The following is a 17,408-nucleotide window of genomic DNA, read 5'->3' on the forward strand; positions in this document are numbered from 1 at the left end:
TTTGTGTCTTTAAGTCAGTGTGATGACAATAAAAACAGCAATGAGGAATACATTTTGTATCCAGAGGAGAGGATAGACCAGAAGGAATGTGAAAGAAAAGCTACCCCACATGATAAGGTGTACATGTCTCAGCAGGTTACTGGTCTGATTCATACTATAGCTCAGAGGAAGAACACACAGTCCATATTGACAGGTCCCCTTCAGGGAGAACTGTCTCCAAGGATAGGGACCTACCCCTAACAGTATTCCCTAATAATACTCTTCTCCATAACCTATTCTGGCCCACCACGCAGGCACAGACCTTTCTCACCAGCATCACCTCCCCGTGGTAACCTGGCTCACTCCTCTACTCCGGGTACCGAGGAGGAAATCCTTGAACATGGCACGGCCAAAGCAGCCAGAGAGAGCCTGGCAGAACTGCTGATGTTTCAGGGTTAGACAAGGCAGAAAGCACAGCTCAGCCTGGGCCACAACTTACCTCCAGAGAATGAGATGAGGTAACGGCCTTATACATGTGGGGTGTCTTCAAAGGAATAGGGACCTTCCACAACAAAAGGATATTGGGCCACCAGGGCTGGGCAAAGCTGGGTATTTGGCATAAAAACACAGTGCATCATAACGAAGTCATTTAAAACTGAATCTGCAGGGGGCAAAGAGTAAAAAAAAGGAACTTAGGTTCTTAGAGAAATCTTTAGGAAAGCAAGAGTGTCTATTCATTTGTTCTTGGCCAATGGTTCTTATATGTTGGCTTGGAGTATTGTGGTTTTACTGTATGTAGAAGCACTGCATATAAACAATAACATTGACAGACCTTGAGACCAAAACTCAGTTTCTCTGGACAGTGGACAAAAAACATAGTATTTAAAAATAGGCAGCCTGTACAAATGCCGAAGGCCATCTTAGCTGCAATGTATTAAAAAAATACATATAATTAAAGAGCCATCCAGGACAGCACAATGCATGCAAAATTAACACATGGGCATTTCTTTGTCTACTTTACATTTTGTCTTTTGTCAATATTTGTTTCCCCTTATTTATTTTTCACCTCCTATTTCCAGAGGGAACAATGAAGCATTAGGAGACAATGGAATTATAGAAAAAGCTGGTGGTAAGAGCAGAGAATTGGTGAGAGAAACAAAAGCAGGAAAACAAAAAAAAAAGACAGGATAAAGGCTATGTCTGAAGTAAAACAAAAGCCCTCTGGTAGATCAAATTAGTGAATGTCCAGTATCTGAAGCTACTTGGTAGGCAGGAGAGTAGGAAGATGGCAAGGGAGACAGGGCCAATGCCAAGGAAAAGCATTACTGGCTTCATTTTGGATTCAGTGCTGGTTCTTTGTTGCAAAGACAGCACTGTGGAGTCAGCCTTGGTGGGAGAGGACAGGAAGGCAGATCTAAAGGCCTCAGGAACACTCCGTTGAAACTTGGAATCTAACTGTAAGGGGATTTTCAATGACAAAATGAACTCTATTGGCTGAGATTTGTGAAACTCATATAACTTTTCATAGTAGAAACTTACCACATAATAGAAAATGGTAAGAAATGTGAAAAATTTTTACTATATAAATTAGATTTCCAACATCTTTTTTAAAATTGATTTAAATTGGCAAAGTTGGAATCATGATTAAAGGTTTAACCCTTACACTCATTTTTAGAAATTGAGATATAATTGACATATATCTTTGTGTAATTTTAAGGTGTACTATGTGTTATGATACTTTTACATACTGTAGTATGACTTCCATCATAGTGTTAGCTAACACCTCTCTCACATCACATAATACCATTGTACTCATATAAGTACCAGTGATGAGTGTAACACCACTAGGTGTTACCAGTCATTTCAATCCCATTTTTCAGTCCCAGAGAAGCAGAGAAGGTGTCAGACAGAAGCTGTATAAAACTTGTTTCCTTAAGTTCAAAAGGACTTCGGCCTAACTTTAACACCTAGGGTCCCTGTTATCTGTTTCAGATACTTATTCTCTGAGGATAGGGATGCAATACTTACCAGGCTCCCAAATAGTAGTTTAAATTTTGTTCAAGCAGAGATTTGAGGCTGGCAAACTGGGCAATTAGGATGGTAACCAGCTAGCATTCACATTACAGTGTGGCTTTCTTGTTCTCTACTCATAGGCAGTAATTCTTGAGAACTGATTCAAAAAACTCATTTCCAACTAAAAATATTTTCCAAGTCACTCAATGACTAATGCTAGTCATAGAAGGAAAAAGTCTAGGAAACTAATAGGTCTTAGGCAGAAAATAGATGTTTTAGTAAATTAAGACAATGTACTGTCAAATCCAGGGATGTTCATTTCTATGATGTAAACCAGTTTCACTGTCTACTCTGACAGTTCTCACTGTATGGTACATCCATAAATATAATGGGTGTCCAATTCCTCCTCATTCATGAGGTTCATGGGATTACTTTTAGGGTCCAGGATGACTGTGGGGCAGATTCATATTTTTTGACTATGAGAGAAATACTGACTTATTCTTTATCTCCAAGACATGAACATTACTTATAAGAAATAAAAATAAGGAAGACTGTGAGGTATGTTGTTCGATAATAAATTAAGATATTAACCTAGTTCTAACATCAAAGATGGAAGGGTCAAGAATCATATCCCATGTGCCAGCTATAGAACACACTAATTTCTAGCTTCAATTTTTAAAGAAGCAATAATGTAGTCCCCACCTCAGAGGATGCTTGAAAGGAAGGACATATTTGTCTTCATAGGTTGTAAATACCTCACAGATCTTCCTTAGATGCCACTGTCCCCAATGTACCAGCATCTTCCTTTCAGGCAGCATTCAATTCAGAGAAGATGCAGTTTCTCAAATTGTACAATCACACAATTCTGTGCAAATAATTAATCGGACAGGGAAAACCTGCTGAATTTTTCCTGACCTTAGCTTCCATAAATCTGGTTTGTTTGAGGTTATATTTGCCCCTTGGAAGCAAGTAATCCCTTCTTAATGGGTCCCTTAAGCATTTCCTTTCTCAAGAAGAGCTCTTACCACCTTCTCCTTGCTCAGATGCCTTCAACCATTCCCCAACGCTTAGCTTTGCATTGAGGACATTGCAAGATCTGTGGCCAAATTCTTAGACCTCACCTTCCTTTTCCCACTTATGTATATGATAGTCTAACAAAGCCAGGCCACTTGAGCTTCCTTGTCCATTTCTAGGTCAGTACTACTGTTGTTTCTCTGTATGGAAGGCTTTGTCCCCAACCTCTAGTTACTAGTCACCAGCCTTCCTTCAGGAGCACTTCAAATGCTACTTCTCCAAGACACTGCTGGGTCACCTTAGCCAGTCAGTGCTCCTGAAGCACTGACCACATTCTGCCTATGCTCAAGTGGTTTGCACATTCTTTTAGGTCCTCTGGCAGGTTATAAACTTAGTGAGGAGAGGAGGATGATTTCTTGTTCACATTGCCTAGTCCAAAGCCACCAGCTTAGTGCCTGCCCAACAAGATACTCAACAACTACTGAATGGAAAATAACTCCCCTGGAGCAAGATACCCTGGCTTCTCTCTCTACTGCTCCCCAGTGAATTAACTACGTAAAAAAACTCAGATAATCTATTTACAAAATGAGACACTGGAATAAGGAGATAAAATAAGTGAATCAGTGATATAATACATATAATAATAATGATAGCTTTACCTTAGTATATTGTAAACATCATGTAAGTGGACTTTGAATTATCATTAAGTTTTTGAGATGAAGCTTTGAACTTCTTTCAGTGAGAAATGTCCTATGATCTCAGTGTACTTAAAATATTAACTGATTATTCTGAGATAGGCCAGGAGCATAGGATTAAAAAAAGTACAGTGTAGGCAGTTTCAAAGTCATGTGTGGATGGCAACCGAAGTGGAGAGTATTATCACTCTGAATACTTAGTTCACTAGTGAGATTCATCTCATTCATCCTCAAATCTGTCTTAGTAATTTGAAAAAGGACTTAGTAATAAAAAAAGTCCTTAGTAATAAAGTCTTAGTAATAAAAAAAAAGTCTTAGTAATAAAAAAAAGGACTGGTTCACTATAAGGTGTTATTATGGGTTGAATTTTGTTCCCCCCAAAAGATATGTTGAAGTCCTAGACCCTAGCACCTTAGAATGTGTCCTTATTTGGAAACTGAGTCTTTGTAGATATCGTTAAGAGATCATTAGGGTGGGCCCTAATCCAGTGACCGGTGTCCTTGCTCAAAGGGAAAATTTGGACACTGAGGCAGATATACAGAAGGCCCCAGAGAGAATTCCATGTGAATGTGAAGTCAGAGATGGGAGTGATGCATCTGTAGACACAGGGAGTGCTGGAGAACGCCGGTAAGCCAGCAGCAGCCAGGCTGGACACATGGGACAGATTCTCCCTCACAGCCCTTGCAAGGGACCAACCCTGCTGTGCCCTTGATCTTGGACGTCTAGCCTCCAGAACTGTGAGACAATGAATTTCTGGTCTCTAAGCCCTCAGTCTGTGGAACTTTGTTATGGTAGCCCCTAGGTAACTCATAAAGGTGAGTGTTTAGTCATACTCTGGGTCAGCCCAAGAATGTACATGCAGAAACAGAACCACTTCTGATTTCCAGTTAGAGCAAAGTTGTACCTTTTATGTAGTCAGCTTTAAAACCTTTATGGGCATAGGTAGAATTTAAATTATAACCCAACAGATGTCTATGGAGGGTGGGATTTAAATGATAACCTAAGAGATGCCTAAGGAAGACTATTCCTATTATGAATAAGACTGAGCCATCTGCAAAAGAGCCAGGACTGGAGTGGGCAGAAGAGGGTCAGAAGGACTGCTCCCCACTGGGCCACACAGGGATGCTCTCTGTTAATAAACACAACCCCCTTCTAAATCAGTTTTGGCTACACACTGAAAATCAGTTCAGGATGAATTTAATGGGCACATAAAACTCTTCTAGGTGTTTACCTGTTGCTTCATTTAAAGCTGGTTCAAGGCGTATTGTTTCTAGAAAATGCTCTAAAATTTTTTCAGGTGTTCCTGACATAACAGTATACCTGGACAAGAAATAAAAACATCATTAGTTTTTCAAAAGAGGGCAAAGCCTTAATAAGTAACTTTTCATACGTCTGGTTTTTTTGTTTCTGGGTGTTTTTTTTTGAGATTCCAGGGAACCATACTGACTTAATTTATAGCCCATATTCATATTCTCCTTAAGGTAACAGAGATCATCTACTTTGTCAAAGTCCAACAGGAAGACGATGTAAAATCCACAAACTAAAGTAGTGCCTAAAATGTTAATCTTTTTTTCCCTACATGGAACTGAAGTGAACTTCTTAGAGAGTGGCTCTGTCAGGCTGAGAACTAGCAACTTCAACCTTGTTCAGGGGAATGAAGAGCAACATGTAAATCCCAGGGCAGTTTGGGTCAGGCAGAGGGAACAGGCGAGAGGGGAAGTGACAGTAAACTAGGTTATCCATATATGGGTTACTTGTAGCAAAATTTCAGTCCCACATTGGATTCCCCTGCCTATTTCTGGAATGCTCTGTCTTCCCAATTGTACATTGGTATGTGCTCTGGAAATGCAGCTAAGAATAAAACAAGAGAAAAGAAAAACAAATCCCTAAACACCAAGGAGGAAACACACTACAGGAACATCTAAACAGGAAAGAAAAATCAGCAGAAACCGATGTAATGTATTTCACTATCAAATACACATTATTTGGAGTATGTGTGTGTTGGGGAGATGGTTAGTCATTATTTCAGAAGACTCATCTATGGGGCTCTTCAATCAATAAGGGAGAATTTATTTTTTAAATTGAAGTGGGTTATTTCAAAGTTGTATTGAAGATACTAACAAAACAGTGAATGAAAACTATAGGCAAAATACATTAAGGTGATCTGGGCGCTTCTACCCTAAAACTCCTACTCTGCTCTTCTGTTCGGCATTTCCCTTAAAGAAAAATGATAGGACAGAAAAGCAACAATGAAAATGAAATTCTCTTATGTTCAGAAAGCAGTGGTATATATAACTCAGTTCCCCATTTCTTTGTCTCCTCACCAGCACCTTTTCTTGCCTCTCAGACCTTGCAGGACATGTGCTGGAATCCCAAGAATATCTCTTGATATATTAAAACTCAGGGTCTTACCCTCCTGCCTGAGGGAGTGAAGAGGTAATTCAGCACAGGACCCTGTGCAGGTGAAAACAGAGAGTGAATGAAGCCACCCGGGTACTGAATGAGGTACAGCAAACACAAGCCTATGGGAAGGAGAGGTAGCCATTAGCTAGAACGATCCTGTGTATGTGTGCACGCACTCGGGACCAAAAGGAAGCTGCGGGGTTAAATCTTGGAGGAAAAACCTGGCTTTGGAGCCTAGAGGAGGAGTGAGGGAATAAAATTAATTATTCTACTTTAATCTCAAAAGTATGCCCCTTTCTCAAAGTAAATAAGGTAGAAGAACTTTTCCTCCTGTCAGCAATGACTGTTTGATGAAAGGAGAGGGCATGTCTGTAAAAGACTTGCCACACTTATGTAGAGAAATTTGCTGAGCTCTTTCAGGAAGTCCTGAGATACATGACTTTGATAGCACCCACCCAAAGAAGGAATCGGGCTTGGAGAGGGCATTCACTATCTGTTGAATGCTTACTATGCCCTGGACAGCTAGGCAGGCACCCAGCAATGCTGTCACGTTTACTCCCGTTAGTTAAGTATTATCCTTATTCTGCAGATGGGGTAAGTGCTCAGCAAAAGGAGGCAGCAGACGCACGGTCACAGGTCAGTAAATGTGAGAACTCTGCTGTGAGACAGGCCTGGCTTGGAAGGACAAGCGTGTATCTTATGGTGCTGCTCTGCCTCCACAGCAAGGTGTTCCAGACGCAGGCTGCTGCGTTTATGTTCCTGGAGCTCAGCTGAACAGCAAGTCCATCATGCGATTTAAATCCCCTCTGAAGGCTGGTTTGTCTGTTTGCTTCTAAAAACAAATTTTGTTTCAATATGAGTGTAACTGTGTTACGTAGATGCTAGTAAACTGTAAGCTCAAAAAGGACAAAAAGAACTACAGAACTGATTGATCAGTTGGAAATTTGTTCCCTTGTCAAATATTTAACTGTGACAGGGGTTGGCTTCACATTCTAGTGTTCTTGGTCTGGACATCCCTGAGCTGGGGTATTACATCTGGTCAAAAAGAATAACGACCTGGGTGTCACCTGACCAGACAGCAGTGGCAGCTCTGAACTCCACCCACCAGGTCCATCTGACACCGGCAGATCTTTCTTTTGCTACCAAAGTCTCCCTCTAGTGGTACAGCTGCCCTGGCTGCCGCGCCCCACCCTTCTCCCTCCTCTCAGCGACACAGAAGGTTGCTCAGGTGGTGACATTCTCTTAGGGCAGAGAACTCTGAAGAGACAGGGCCAGGAGCTTCGGGCCACAGTGGTGAGTCAGCTCGCAGGGCCAGGCTTGGCAGGAGCGTTGCATTACTGCTCTGTTTCAGGCTGGACACTGACAGGCACCAAAGGCTTGACTTCTGCTTAAAGGAGGGATTTGAAGACCAGACAGCACGGTCTTTTCAGTTCAGTGCAGAAAGGAGCTACTCTAAAGAGAAGCCCACTGGTTACATCATCCAACCTGAAGTTTTAAGCCTGTGACTGAAAATCTTTTCCTAACACCAAGTCTGGATATGAAGACACTTCTCTTTGCACCACAAGAGGCAGGGGTGAAAGGGGACCCTGAAAAGTGACTTTCTGCCAACAGGATGGAGCTGATCAATTGGGTGATTGATAGTCTAAGGAAAAAGCAACACAGTAACTAGAACTAGAATAGCCATTTCAAATTCTTCTAAAACCAGATAACCACAGAGAAGAAAATATCCAAAATGGTAAATATTTGAGGGCTCCATATAGTTGAGCCATCGTAAGAAATACTGTCTGGCTATTTATGTTTTAATATTACACTCAGATTTGAGTGGCTTGGGCACAGTCAGGCAGTTTTGAAAGTTTAAAATGTATACATATATTATTCTGGATTTCTTAGAGAGAAAGTAAATCAGAAAAATAACATTATCACCACTAACATGACTTTCTCTGAGCTCAAAAACAATAATTTCTGAGGAGACAGAGGCCCTAAAAGTTCCTAAACTTTTAAGTCTATCTATAAATACTGTGTTGCCCTATTATTGAAGTTATTCAGAACATCAGGCCGAAATTCACTTACGTGTTCCACCCCCTTTTTCACCTCTGGTCTGGTCGGGGAAACCTCAACATGGAGAGTGACCCCGTTAGAGAGTGACTCTTTACCTTTCAGAAACTGATTTTTGTGGTGCATGATTTTATACTCACTGACATTTCTTAAATGGTTTGCTGTGAGTATGCACATGTTATTGCATTATATAAGACTCTGGATTTGGTCTGCAGAACACACGAGATACAACAGAAATCAGATCCAGGCCTAAAATAAATTGAATACACGTGGCCTCTCCTTTTCTCTTCTCTTCAGTTTGATTTAATAAAAAATCTATATTTGGAAGGCTTTCTGAATAGAAGCTGTTGTAACAAGCAAATGCTTTTGATCATTTCCCCGATGGTATAAGAGGTGAAGGAAGGAGGCCTCAGGGGGACTTTGTGGCAAAATGTTTCAAGGTTAAGGAGAGTTTTCAAGGCTCACTCTTTCAGGTAGCAAAGTTTTCTGAACACATCTGAGGCATTATTAAAGAATGCAGATTACCACTATGAAATGCTCTAGTTATATTTAAGAGCACAAAAGAAAATCACTGAGGGTAGTCTGAACCTACACACAAAAAATGTTTTCATTCACATCCTTCTCTGTGGGCAGAAAGGACAACTGTTGAAACCATTTGAGCAAGAACATTTTCAAGAATAAATAGTAGTGAAACAAAAAAATAAAAAAAGAACCCTGGATGGCAATTTTACAGGTTTGTAAGTGACAGGACAGTTCTCCATATAGTCCATTTCATGTCAGCCCGTTTGAAATACAGATTGGTTTGCAATATTTATTGGATAGCATTGAGTTACATATTTTGCCATAGTGAATTGTGAGTCTGAAGGAGCAAAAGCATAGAAGCTGGTTAAGCTGGACTTAATCCCGGCTCTACCATCACAAACTTTGTAATCTCAGGTAAGTAACTTGCTTTTGCTGAGCCTGTATTTCTCCATCTGTTAAAAGGGCTTGTAATAAAGATTACATTAAGTAGGCAACATACATCTTGGCTATTCAATAATATTACAATTCTTCCTGTATTCTTTGCAAATATATAGATTCACGCAGATGAAAATGTCTGAGCCTTACTTGGGCTTTTAGTCTAAACAATACAAATTCATTGGTCATAGTGAGTGTCTTGATTAAAGAGAACACTCCATTTGTGTGTCAAACAAAGGAAAATTATTTGGGATGTATTCTTTTCAACACATTATTTGGTGACTTTTTTTTTGCTACAAAATTGGTGTTTTCATTATACTAAGACTGAAAATTAATCTTTATTTTAAAAATGAGCTTCTGTTAATATCTACAATTTCTTAGAGCTACATTTCCTAATTCTCCTATCTTGCTATTCAAATTTTGGTACACTTGATGAAAATGGGGGAAGTTGCAGCAAAAGATGGAACTGAACATAGATACACTGAAAAAGGCTCAGGCTAAAAAGGGGCCCTGAGAGATGTGAAGCAAATGCCCCTTTGACATTAACAGGAATAAGTGTGGATGAGGACAAATGGATGCTTCTGGGATGCAATCAGTAGACTGCACTATATTTGAAGTCCACGTTTCTGTCAAAGTTGCTCATTCTGGTAATAAGATGAAAACACTTCTTGAGAAATTCTACATATGCAAAAAAAGGCTCTCGTCACCCAGGGCCTATGTATCCTGTGAGCTGCCTGGCATTTCTATTTCCACTGTGCTCACCAATGCCTTCTATTGCAAAGCTATTACAGTTGAACCATGTATATAGAGAGCGTTTTCAGAGTAGGGGAACATCCCCCACTCCCTGAATTACTCCAGGCAGCACCAAGCTCAAGGCAGTGCCAGAACTGATACATTATATTCCACAAGATGTGTGATTAGTCAATAGGGAGAAAAAAGTCCCCCACACTGCCATCTTCCACAGGAAGGGAGAACATGCTATTGTAGAAATGATGATACCATGTGAAAAGGTTAATCATAGTCTGGCGATTGCAGTGTTGGAGGCAAACCTACTTTTGCTGAGGCTGTGAGTTTCCTTGATTAGAAGCCCTGTTTCCTGCTGGGACCTTCTCCAGCACCAAGACATCTTGGTCATGTTCTTTAAGTCTGACTGTATTCGCCTCAACGTCCTGCAAATACAAATTATACCACATACAGATGCTGCCATTTTTCTCAGACAATGAAAAAAATTTCAGATGCTTCAGAAACTCATTTGGCACTTGTGATGCTAATTGTTGCATCTACAAATGAAGTCATTTTCAAAGTCAGGGCTGGAACGGTCAGAGACAGGATCAGATGAGGTTTGAGGCATATGGTTTTAAAACTGCTTTTACCCCAGATACAGGAAAACAGCAGAGTAGAGAGGAGGACGGTTATGCTCAGAGAAAGCTTTTAGAGAGTGTGGTATAGCAGGAAGGTAGGGGAGTAAATGCACATATTCTTTATAAATATATGTGGCAAATAACACTCAGCTTCAGAGAAGTTTTCTCATCCTGATTTTCTTCTGAGGGTATTCAGTTTTCATAGGAGTGGTACCTTTTTCTCTCTAATAAAAAGACTTAATTTAAAAAAATCAGTTTGAAATTAGTCAAAAATATTTTTCAGTTGTTTCGAATAGTTTTACAAACTGCATCAATGATAATGGTCCGATTCTTTCAAAGAATAATTCTTTCAGAGTATAAATTCCATGTGTGTAAACCTCAAAGTATTAGTAAAGCTTACCTCTAAATTTCAACATCATCTTAATAATCAATTAAAAATGTTTAATGTGCTTTTCTTATTATTTGGTACCCATTTTAAAAGAGATCAGATAAAAACCAAGTCAAATCGCATGTTATTTTTTCAATATTATTCAATGTGTGATTTTTAATTTAACTTTCTTTGTACTAAGAGAATGAATGCTTTCCTAAGACAAACTTTGCTGCAGGAAAATTTTTCCGCCAAAGTCAAATGCTTAAGGCTGTGTAGATATAGGTGTCTGTACCTAAGGAATGGAAAATTATATTGTAAATCATCTGTAAATAATGGCAAGTGTACCGGAAAGCACAGAAGCTGCATTTGGGATGTTAGGGTAGGAGGGAGAGAGTTGCTGAAACTGGGAGAGGCAGAGAAGGGAGTCTGCACTGCGAGCCAGCAGGGAAGCAGAAAGGGGATCCAGTGACCCTAGAGGGTATGGTCTCCCTGAGTGAACTCAAGCTTAGGCAGGATGTGCGACAGGCCACCTGAAAGGCCGGGGTGATGGGACACCATCATCATCCCCAGCAGTCCACAATCAGGTCTACCAGCCAAAGCTGGGCCGTCCCTCCCGAGCAACCAGGCATGGTGGAGAAAGACCAGGAACCATCTCTTCTAAACATCACCCACTCTCACAAATACCTTAAGAAGCTTAGATCCTGAGGCTCATCTGCAGAACCAACTTCAACTGCAATTCCATGGCTCTCTCTACCACCCCAGTTATTCTTCACCTACTTGCTGAAGTCTGAAATGCCTTTAGCATGAATCAATTTGACATAAAGCACTTGAAATGAAAACACTTCTTTGGGGTAACGATGATTGATGTTAATTCCCACTAACAGTAATCCCTCAATAATTCAAGAGTGTGTGATGATATATATGAGAAAGATTCAGATTTGGGAAGCAAGAGGAGGTGGAGGCGAGGAGGGTCTAGGAGAGAGAGACAGAAAGAATGAGGGAAGCCTATAGAACTGCCAAAGAGCAACAGCTCAGACTTTGATGCTTTGCCAAGGGAATCCCACTTTTTCTTCAGTTCCCCAGGGCCAGTCCCTGTTTGTGCAGGGCTATTTGGTCCAGTAGAGGGTACCACACTTGCAGCTTTACTGGAATACCACCTCTGGCCCCTGGAACTCACACCGCACGCTGAACACACCAGGTTTGTGCCCAAGGCTTTTGGTTCTCAGAACGTTTGTTAATCATGGCACTGCTCGATTCATGCTATCGTCAAATCTTTGCTTCTCTGGCAAAAGGAAACAGGGGATGCCCCTCAACCACACTTTGCTCTGGACACACCCTCAGGATCCGGTTGAAATCTTCCTTGTCTACTCTTAAGAAATGGCAATTATCTTCTCTCAAGACGATAGAGGCAGCTCTCGGGGCATCGTTGACTAGTGCTAACTTGCCAAAGTCATCTCCTTCGTGCAGGGTGCAGACCACGCCCTGGAGAGGATGGGAAATTCAATGAAGACAATTCCCAAAATACAGCAGGTCCCCGCTCACTGCAGACCAGGAGCCCCACTTCCCCTCAGACACTGGGTCATACATGGGCTATACCCAGGGATGCCAGGGGGAGCTACATAATTAAACCATAATGTCTCACATTTCTTTCATTGGGGAATATGGGCTATGGCCTAATTTACATATATATATTATAATGTATAAAAGGGCACCAGAAAGTTCAATGCTACTCTGAATTTAATAATTAAGATAATTTATTATTAGAGACCCTGTAATACCTTTTCTACATCAAGGAACAATGTTGTTCCAAATTTAACTGTAGCACTGCATTGTTAACACTCAGAGCCACACTAATAAATGGAGCATAATAAAGTTTCAAAAAGAAAAAGATATACATACCTTGCCATAAATGACTACATTCACTGATCCTTTTAGAATAATATACCAGGAGGTGCCTTCTTCCCCCTGGTTAAACACTACATACAAAAAGATAAAAAGACTTATGACAGGAACAGAAGCACATCAATATAAATTACAGCTTATCAAATTGTCATTTTTAAGTCCCCAGAATTACTCATTTATTCCAGAGGGAAAAAAATTAATGGCAAATACTAACTTATTCAGATGGAATATGATTTTTTTTCTACAGAACATGAAAGAAACAGAAATACTGCACTACTTGCTATGCCCTTAAAGACAGGTGTTTACTAGACATCAGTTCACCAGCAACCCATTTCTTAAAGCAATATACTTTCCCCCACAATTCAGCAGAACTTATTATGCCACAGAAAACAGGGTAATCTGACCAGTGATATGAAGTTTGAAAACATGGGAATCAGCACCACAGGTTGTGTATGGATGCATATATACATATTTTTTAAAAATGTGTTGGAACAATAACCACTACACGGAGGATGAGAGTCATGTGGGGAGGGAAAGGAAAGAATGAGGTAAAAGAGCTATCAATAGTGTCTATAATTTTATTCTTTAGAAAATATGGAAAAATGTGGCATAATGTTAGTGTTTGACAAAGGTTAAAAAGGTGCTTGTAATAATCTATTTTTATTTGAACTATTTAAATGTTTCATAATAAAATGAAAACTAGTAAGTGTAAATTAGAAGAATAAAAGGGAAGTTGCAAGTCATCCATGATCATAAATATTAAAAAAATGAATCTTTAAAATTAAAAGAAAGACCATCCCTACTAAAATAAACATCAGAATCAGAAATACCACTTTTGATGACTGAAAGTAAAACATTTTGAAATATAATTTTGTCTTTTGTTTTACATTTCATTCTGCCTGCTTATTTGACTAACACAGCCTGAAGAGTGAGCCAGATTTTCTAAAGAACATCTCTTGAAAAGTTAACAGGGGTTTAGGAAGTTTTGGTTTAAATGGAGTGACCATTTTTCTTTATTGCAGAACTTCGGAGAACCTTAGCATGCTGATGTGTCTTAGGATTCTCCAAGACAGATGACAGCAGGCGGCATCTCCTGACACAGCAGACCACATTAACCTCATCTGTCAAGAAGGATTTGGTAGAACTTGTGGGAAATGACAGTCTAAATAATTTTGTTTATATTTATTAATATCAATTTCAATTTCTTGCTTCCAAATATGATCAGAGAACTAAACTACAGATTGGGTTCTGGAAAGGTACTATATATTAATACTGCATAAGTATTTGGGGTAAAGAACTTCTTTCAGGCTTGGAGCTGATAGTGGAAGTGAAAGAAGGAAAGGCAGCTCGGGTAATTTATCATTTTAACTAGCAAGCTCAAGAGTGACCATTCTTCTAAAGCCAAACTGAAGTGAGGCCACTGTGAAAAGTCTTCCTTAGGGTCCTGCCTGAGGAGCAGTGACTTCATTCTGTCTTCTTTAAACACTATCTTGAGCAAGTAGGAAGACGTGGTGACCCAGGCAGGCAGCTGCTGCAACTGGTGCTACAGAATAATGTCCACACACTGAGAATAAACACAGGGCCCCAAACACAAGAGTGCCACATGACATCCTGCCAGGTCTGACCCCGGCCCAAGAAAGGGGCACATCTGCAGTCAGGCTCCTGTGGCCTCTGCTGGTGAGAGGGCTGGCCAGGTGCCATGTTTGGGTGTAGCTTTCACTTACACACAGTTCCTCCTTTGGCATGAGACTCAAAAATGAGAACACCTGCTAGTTCCCGCTTCACCTACGAGAACAAAAGAGAGAATGGGGAAAACCCAGACAGTCAGAATGGGCTTGTTCTCTTCCTGCCCAGCACTACCAGTGCCCTTCATCCCACACTCCCTCTCCCACGGACCCAATCCCAGGGGCCCTCTCCCAAGGACCCTCTCCCACACTCCCTCTCCAAAGGCCCTCTCCCACTGACCCGCTCCTATGGGCCGTCTCCCACTGACCAGCTCCCAGGGGAACTCTCCCAGGGGCCCTCTCCCACAGGCCCTCTCCCACAGGCCTTCTCCCACTGACCCACTCCCATGGGCACTCTCCCAATGACCCTCTCCCATGGGCCCTCTCCCAATGACCCTCTCCCACGGGCCCTCTCCCACAGGCCCTCTCCCACTGACCCTCTCCCATGGGCCCTCTCCCACGGGCCCTCTCCCACTGACCCTCTCCCCGGGCCGTCTCCCACTGACCACTCCCACGTGCCCTCTCCCACTGACTCTCTCCTACTGGCCCATTCCCACTGATCCTCTCCCACGTGCCCTCTCCCACTGACCCTCTCCCATGGGCCCTCTCCCATGGTCCCACTCCCACAGACCCTCACCCATGGGCCCTCTCCCACAGACCCTCTTCCACTGACCCGGTCCCATGGGTCCTCTCCCACTGATCCTCTCCCACTGACCCACTCCCACGGGCCGTCTCCTATTGACCCTCTCCCATGGGCTCTCTACAACTGACCCTCTCCCATGGGCACTCTCCCACTGACCCTCTCCCATTTCACTTGTTGCCAGTCCTATCTAGACCACTTTAGTAGATTTGCCACCAGATTCTCAAAAGTTTTACAAAAGCTATTTTATAAGCTAATTAATGCAAGACAATTCCCCCAGGGACCATCTAAAACATGGTTTCATGCGTATGAAGTAGCCCACTTTTCTGGCTGACTCGTCTTGGCTGAGACGGCGAGAGCAGCCACAGCGCCCTGTGACGGTGCTGCTTCAGAGGCTCTTCCTTCCATCACACACTAGGCAACGCTGTGCACATGTGGGGAATGCAATGTCTTGAAGGTGAATAATTAAGCCTAAATGTGTGAGCAAATTTATATTCCTAGGTAGCTAAACTATTTTTTAAATTTCCAATTTTGGTCCCAAATTATGGCTCTATTTTCCTAAGAACTAACTAATTTTCCTAAGAACTAACTAATCTGAGGGTTTCCCACAGTACCTGGGTACCTAGGGCTTGAGATGGAAGAGGAGGCTGCCCACAGTCCTCCCAGTTCCACCAGCCTGGGGGAGTCAGAACGGGGCCAGGCTGGGGACCTGCAGCACAGGGAGGGAAGAGGGGTCTTCCCGCACTCCCCTCTGTACTGAGCTCGTGGGGTGCCAGGGGCTCCCCAGGTGAGGCTCCCATGGGCAGAGTGAGGATAACAGGGGTGGTGGGGAGCAGAAAGGAAGGCTGGGCTGGATTGCACCCCTGGATACCCCAGGTCTGTGAGCACACTTCCGGACCCCCAGCACTGTGGTGGGGGGTGGGATTTGAAGGCAGCTCCGTCTGCACTGAAGAGGAAAGGGTTGGAGCCCTTCTGCTTGAGGCTGTGGCAAATGCCTTCCTGCTCTCAGCAGAGACCTGTCCCCTGTCCCCCAGAGCAGAATGCAGGCACCACTACCATGTGACAGCGCTTGCCTCCTAATGAGCTGGAAACACAAGGCAAATTAGGCATGTGGATATTGCTGAGGGGCCTTAGTATATAATCTGTGAACACAGACACAACTTCTTTTTATTATTGTTACTGAATTATTAGCATATAGGAGACAGTGTTGCCTAGAAATCATATTCCTATGTTCCTTCTATGGAATGAAATGTTTCTATTCCCATTCAGAGGTCTAATTTCTGTCTTTTGCCTTCCTAAATGTCCTAGGCACATAAAGGCCAGAGTCACATACAGCTACTGGGCCATTTTCACCAGTGGGTACTGCTTTTGTGCCCTAATATATCTCAAATATTGCTTTCTTGAACCTTCTGCATCCTTTCTCAATAAGGCAGCAGACCTGGACAACGCTGGCTCCTTGGGCCAGGACAGGACACTTCGATTTCTCTCCTGCTTCCCCCTGGTTCTTCAGTTTGTGGAAGGGCCTTGGAGCCCCTCTTAAGACTTGGCTGTCTTGCCGGAGTATGTGGGTTCCAAAATGCAGGTTTTGAGGATGAGGCACATGTTCCAATCCTACTCACACTACACTGCTTTGGTGTTTAGGGCATAAGGACAACTACTACTAATGGGATAATGACCCCCTTTCAGTGACTGTTCTTGGGTGTAACTTCCTTAACATCTCAGAGAGAGAGCAGGGGTGATTTATAAGGTAGAATCAGACATTCCTGTACCTCCTCCCATACCATAATACTCTCTTCAAGTCTTAACAGTGCATTTCAAGTCCCCCTGACCATGCTCCCCCATGAGACAACTCACTGTGGTAGAAAGATGGGATAAGGCTTTAATGTGAAGGAGCTCCTCATAGATAATCTCCAGGTCATCCACTGTCCTCTGGCCAGGTCTGCAGTGAAAGGAGCAGCAAGGAAATAGTGAGAAAACATTCACTAAAGCTTCAACTACAGAAATGGATTCAGGGGCCAGTATCCTCGTTAAGGGATTCCTTAGGAGAAATCCCTGTAAAAAGATAATCGGCAGAGGGAGAGCTTGTGCCATGATAATCTCCAGAGGGTTTTTTGAGATGAATGTGTCTCTTGATGGGAAAACGTGCACAGCCCTTTCCCTTCCCGTCTCAGGGAGAACATCCCCTTTCACCTTGTTATTGGCTGGCTTAGTTCTCACTTCACTGGTGATTGCTCTAAAAACCTGCTTTTCATTACTATTTTAATCAACAACAACAAAACTCATCTGTTAACACAG

At 42.1% G+C, this 17,408-nt stretch overlaps 1 protein-coding gene across 18 annotated transcripts in view; it reads right to left on the minus strand.

The window, feature by feature from the left end:
* RAPGEF4 (Rap guanine nucleotide exchange factor 4) overlaps positions 1-17,408 on the minus strand; it is a 310,512-nt gene that overhangs the window by 44,151 nt on the left and 248,953 nt on the right. For 13 of the 18 annotated variants that reach the window (XM_073218685.1, XM_073218684.1, XM_073218683.1 and 10 more), the window contains 7 exons: positions 16,968-17,052; positions 14,474-14,534; positions 12,747-12,823; positions 12,183-12,329; positions 10,170-10,285; positions 4,933-5,021; positions 562-640 (listed from right to left, as the gene is read on the minus strand). In XM_073218685.1, the coding sequence (XP_073074786.1) occupies positions 562-640; positions 4,933-5,021; positions 10,170-10,285; positions 12,183-12,329; positions 12,747-12,823; positions 14,474-14,534; positions 16,968-17,052 (654 nt within the window). Of the gene's footprint in view, positions 1-478; positions 641-4,932; positions 5,022-10,169; positions 10,286-12,182; positions 12,330-12,746; positions 12,824-14,473; positions 14,535-16,967; positions 17,053-17,408 lie in introns of all 18 variants that reach the window. The other 5 variants (XR_012123693.1, XR_012123694.1, XR_012123696.1 and 2 more) reach the window with 1 other exon arrangement.

Source organism: Manis javanica, chromosome 12, assembly GCF_040802235.1.
Source record: "Manis javanica isolate MJ-LG chromosome 12, MJ_LKY, whole genome shotgun sequence".
Classification (NCBI taxonomy): Eukaryota; Metazoa; Chordata; class Mammalia; order Pholidota; family Manidae; genus Manis; species Manis javanica.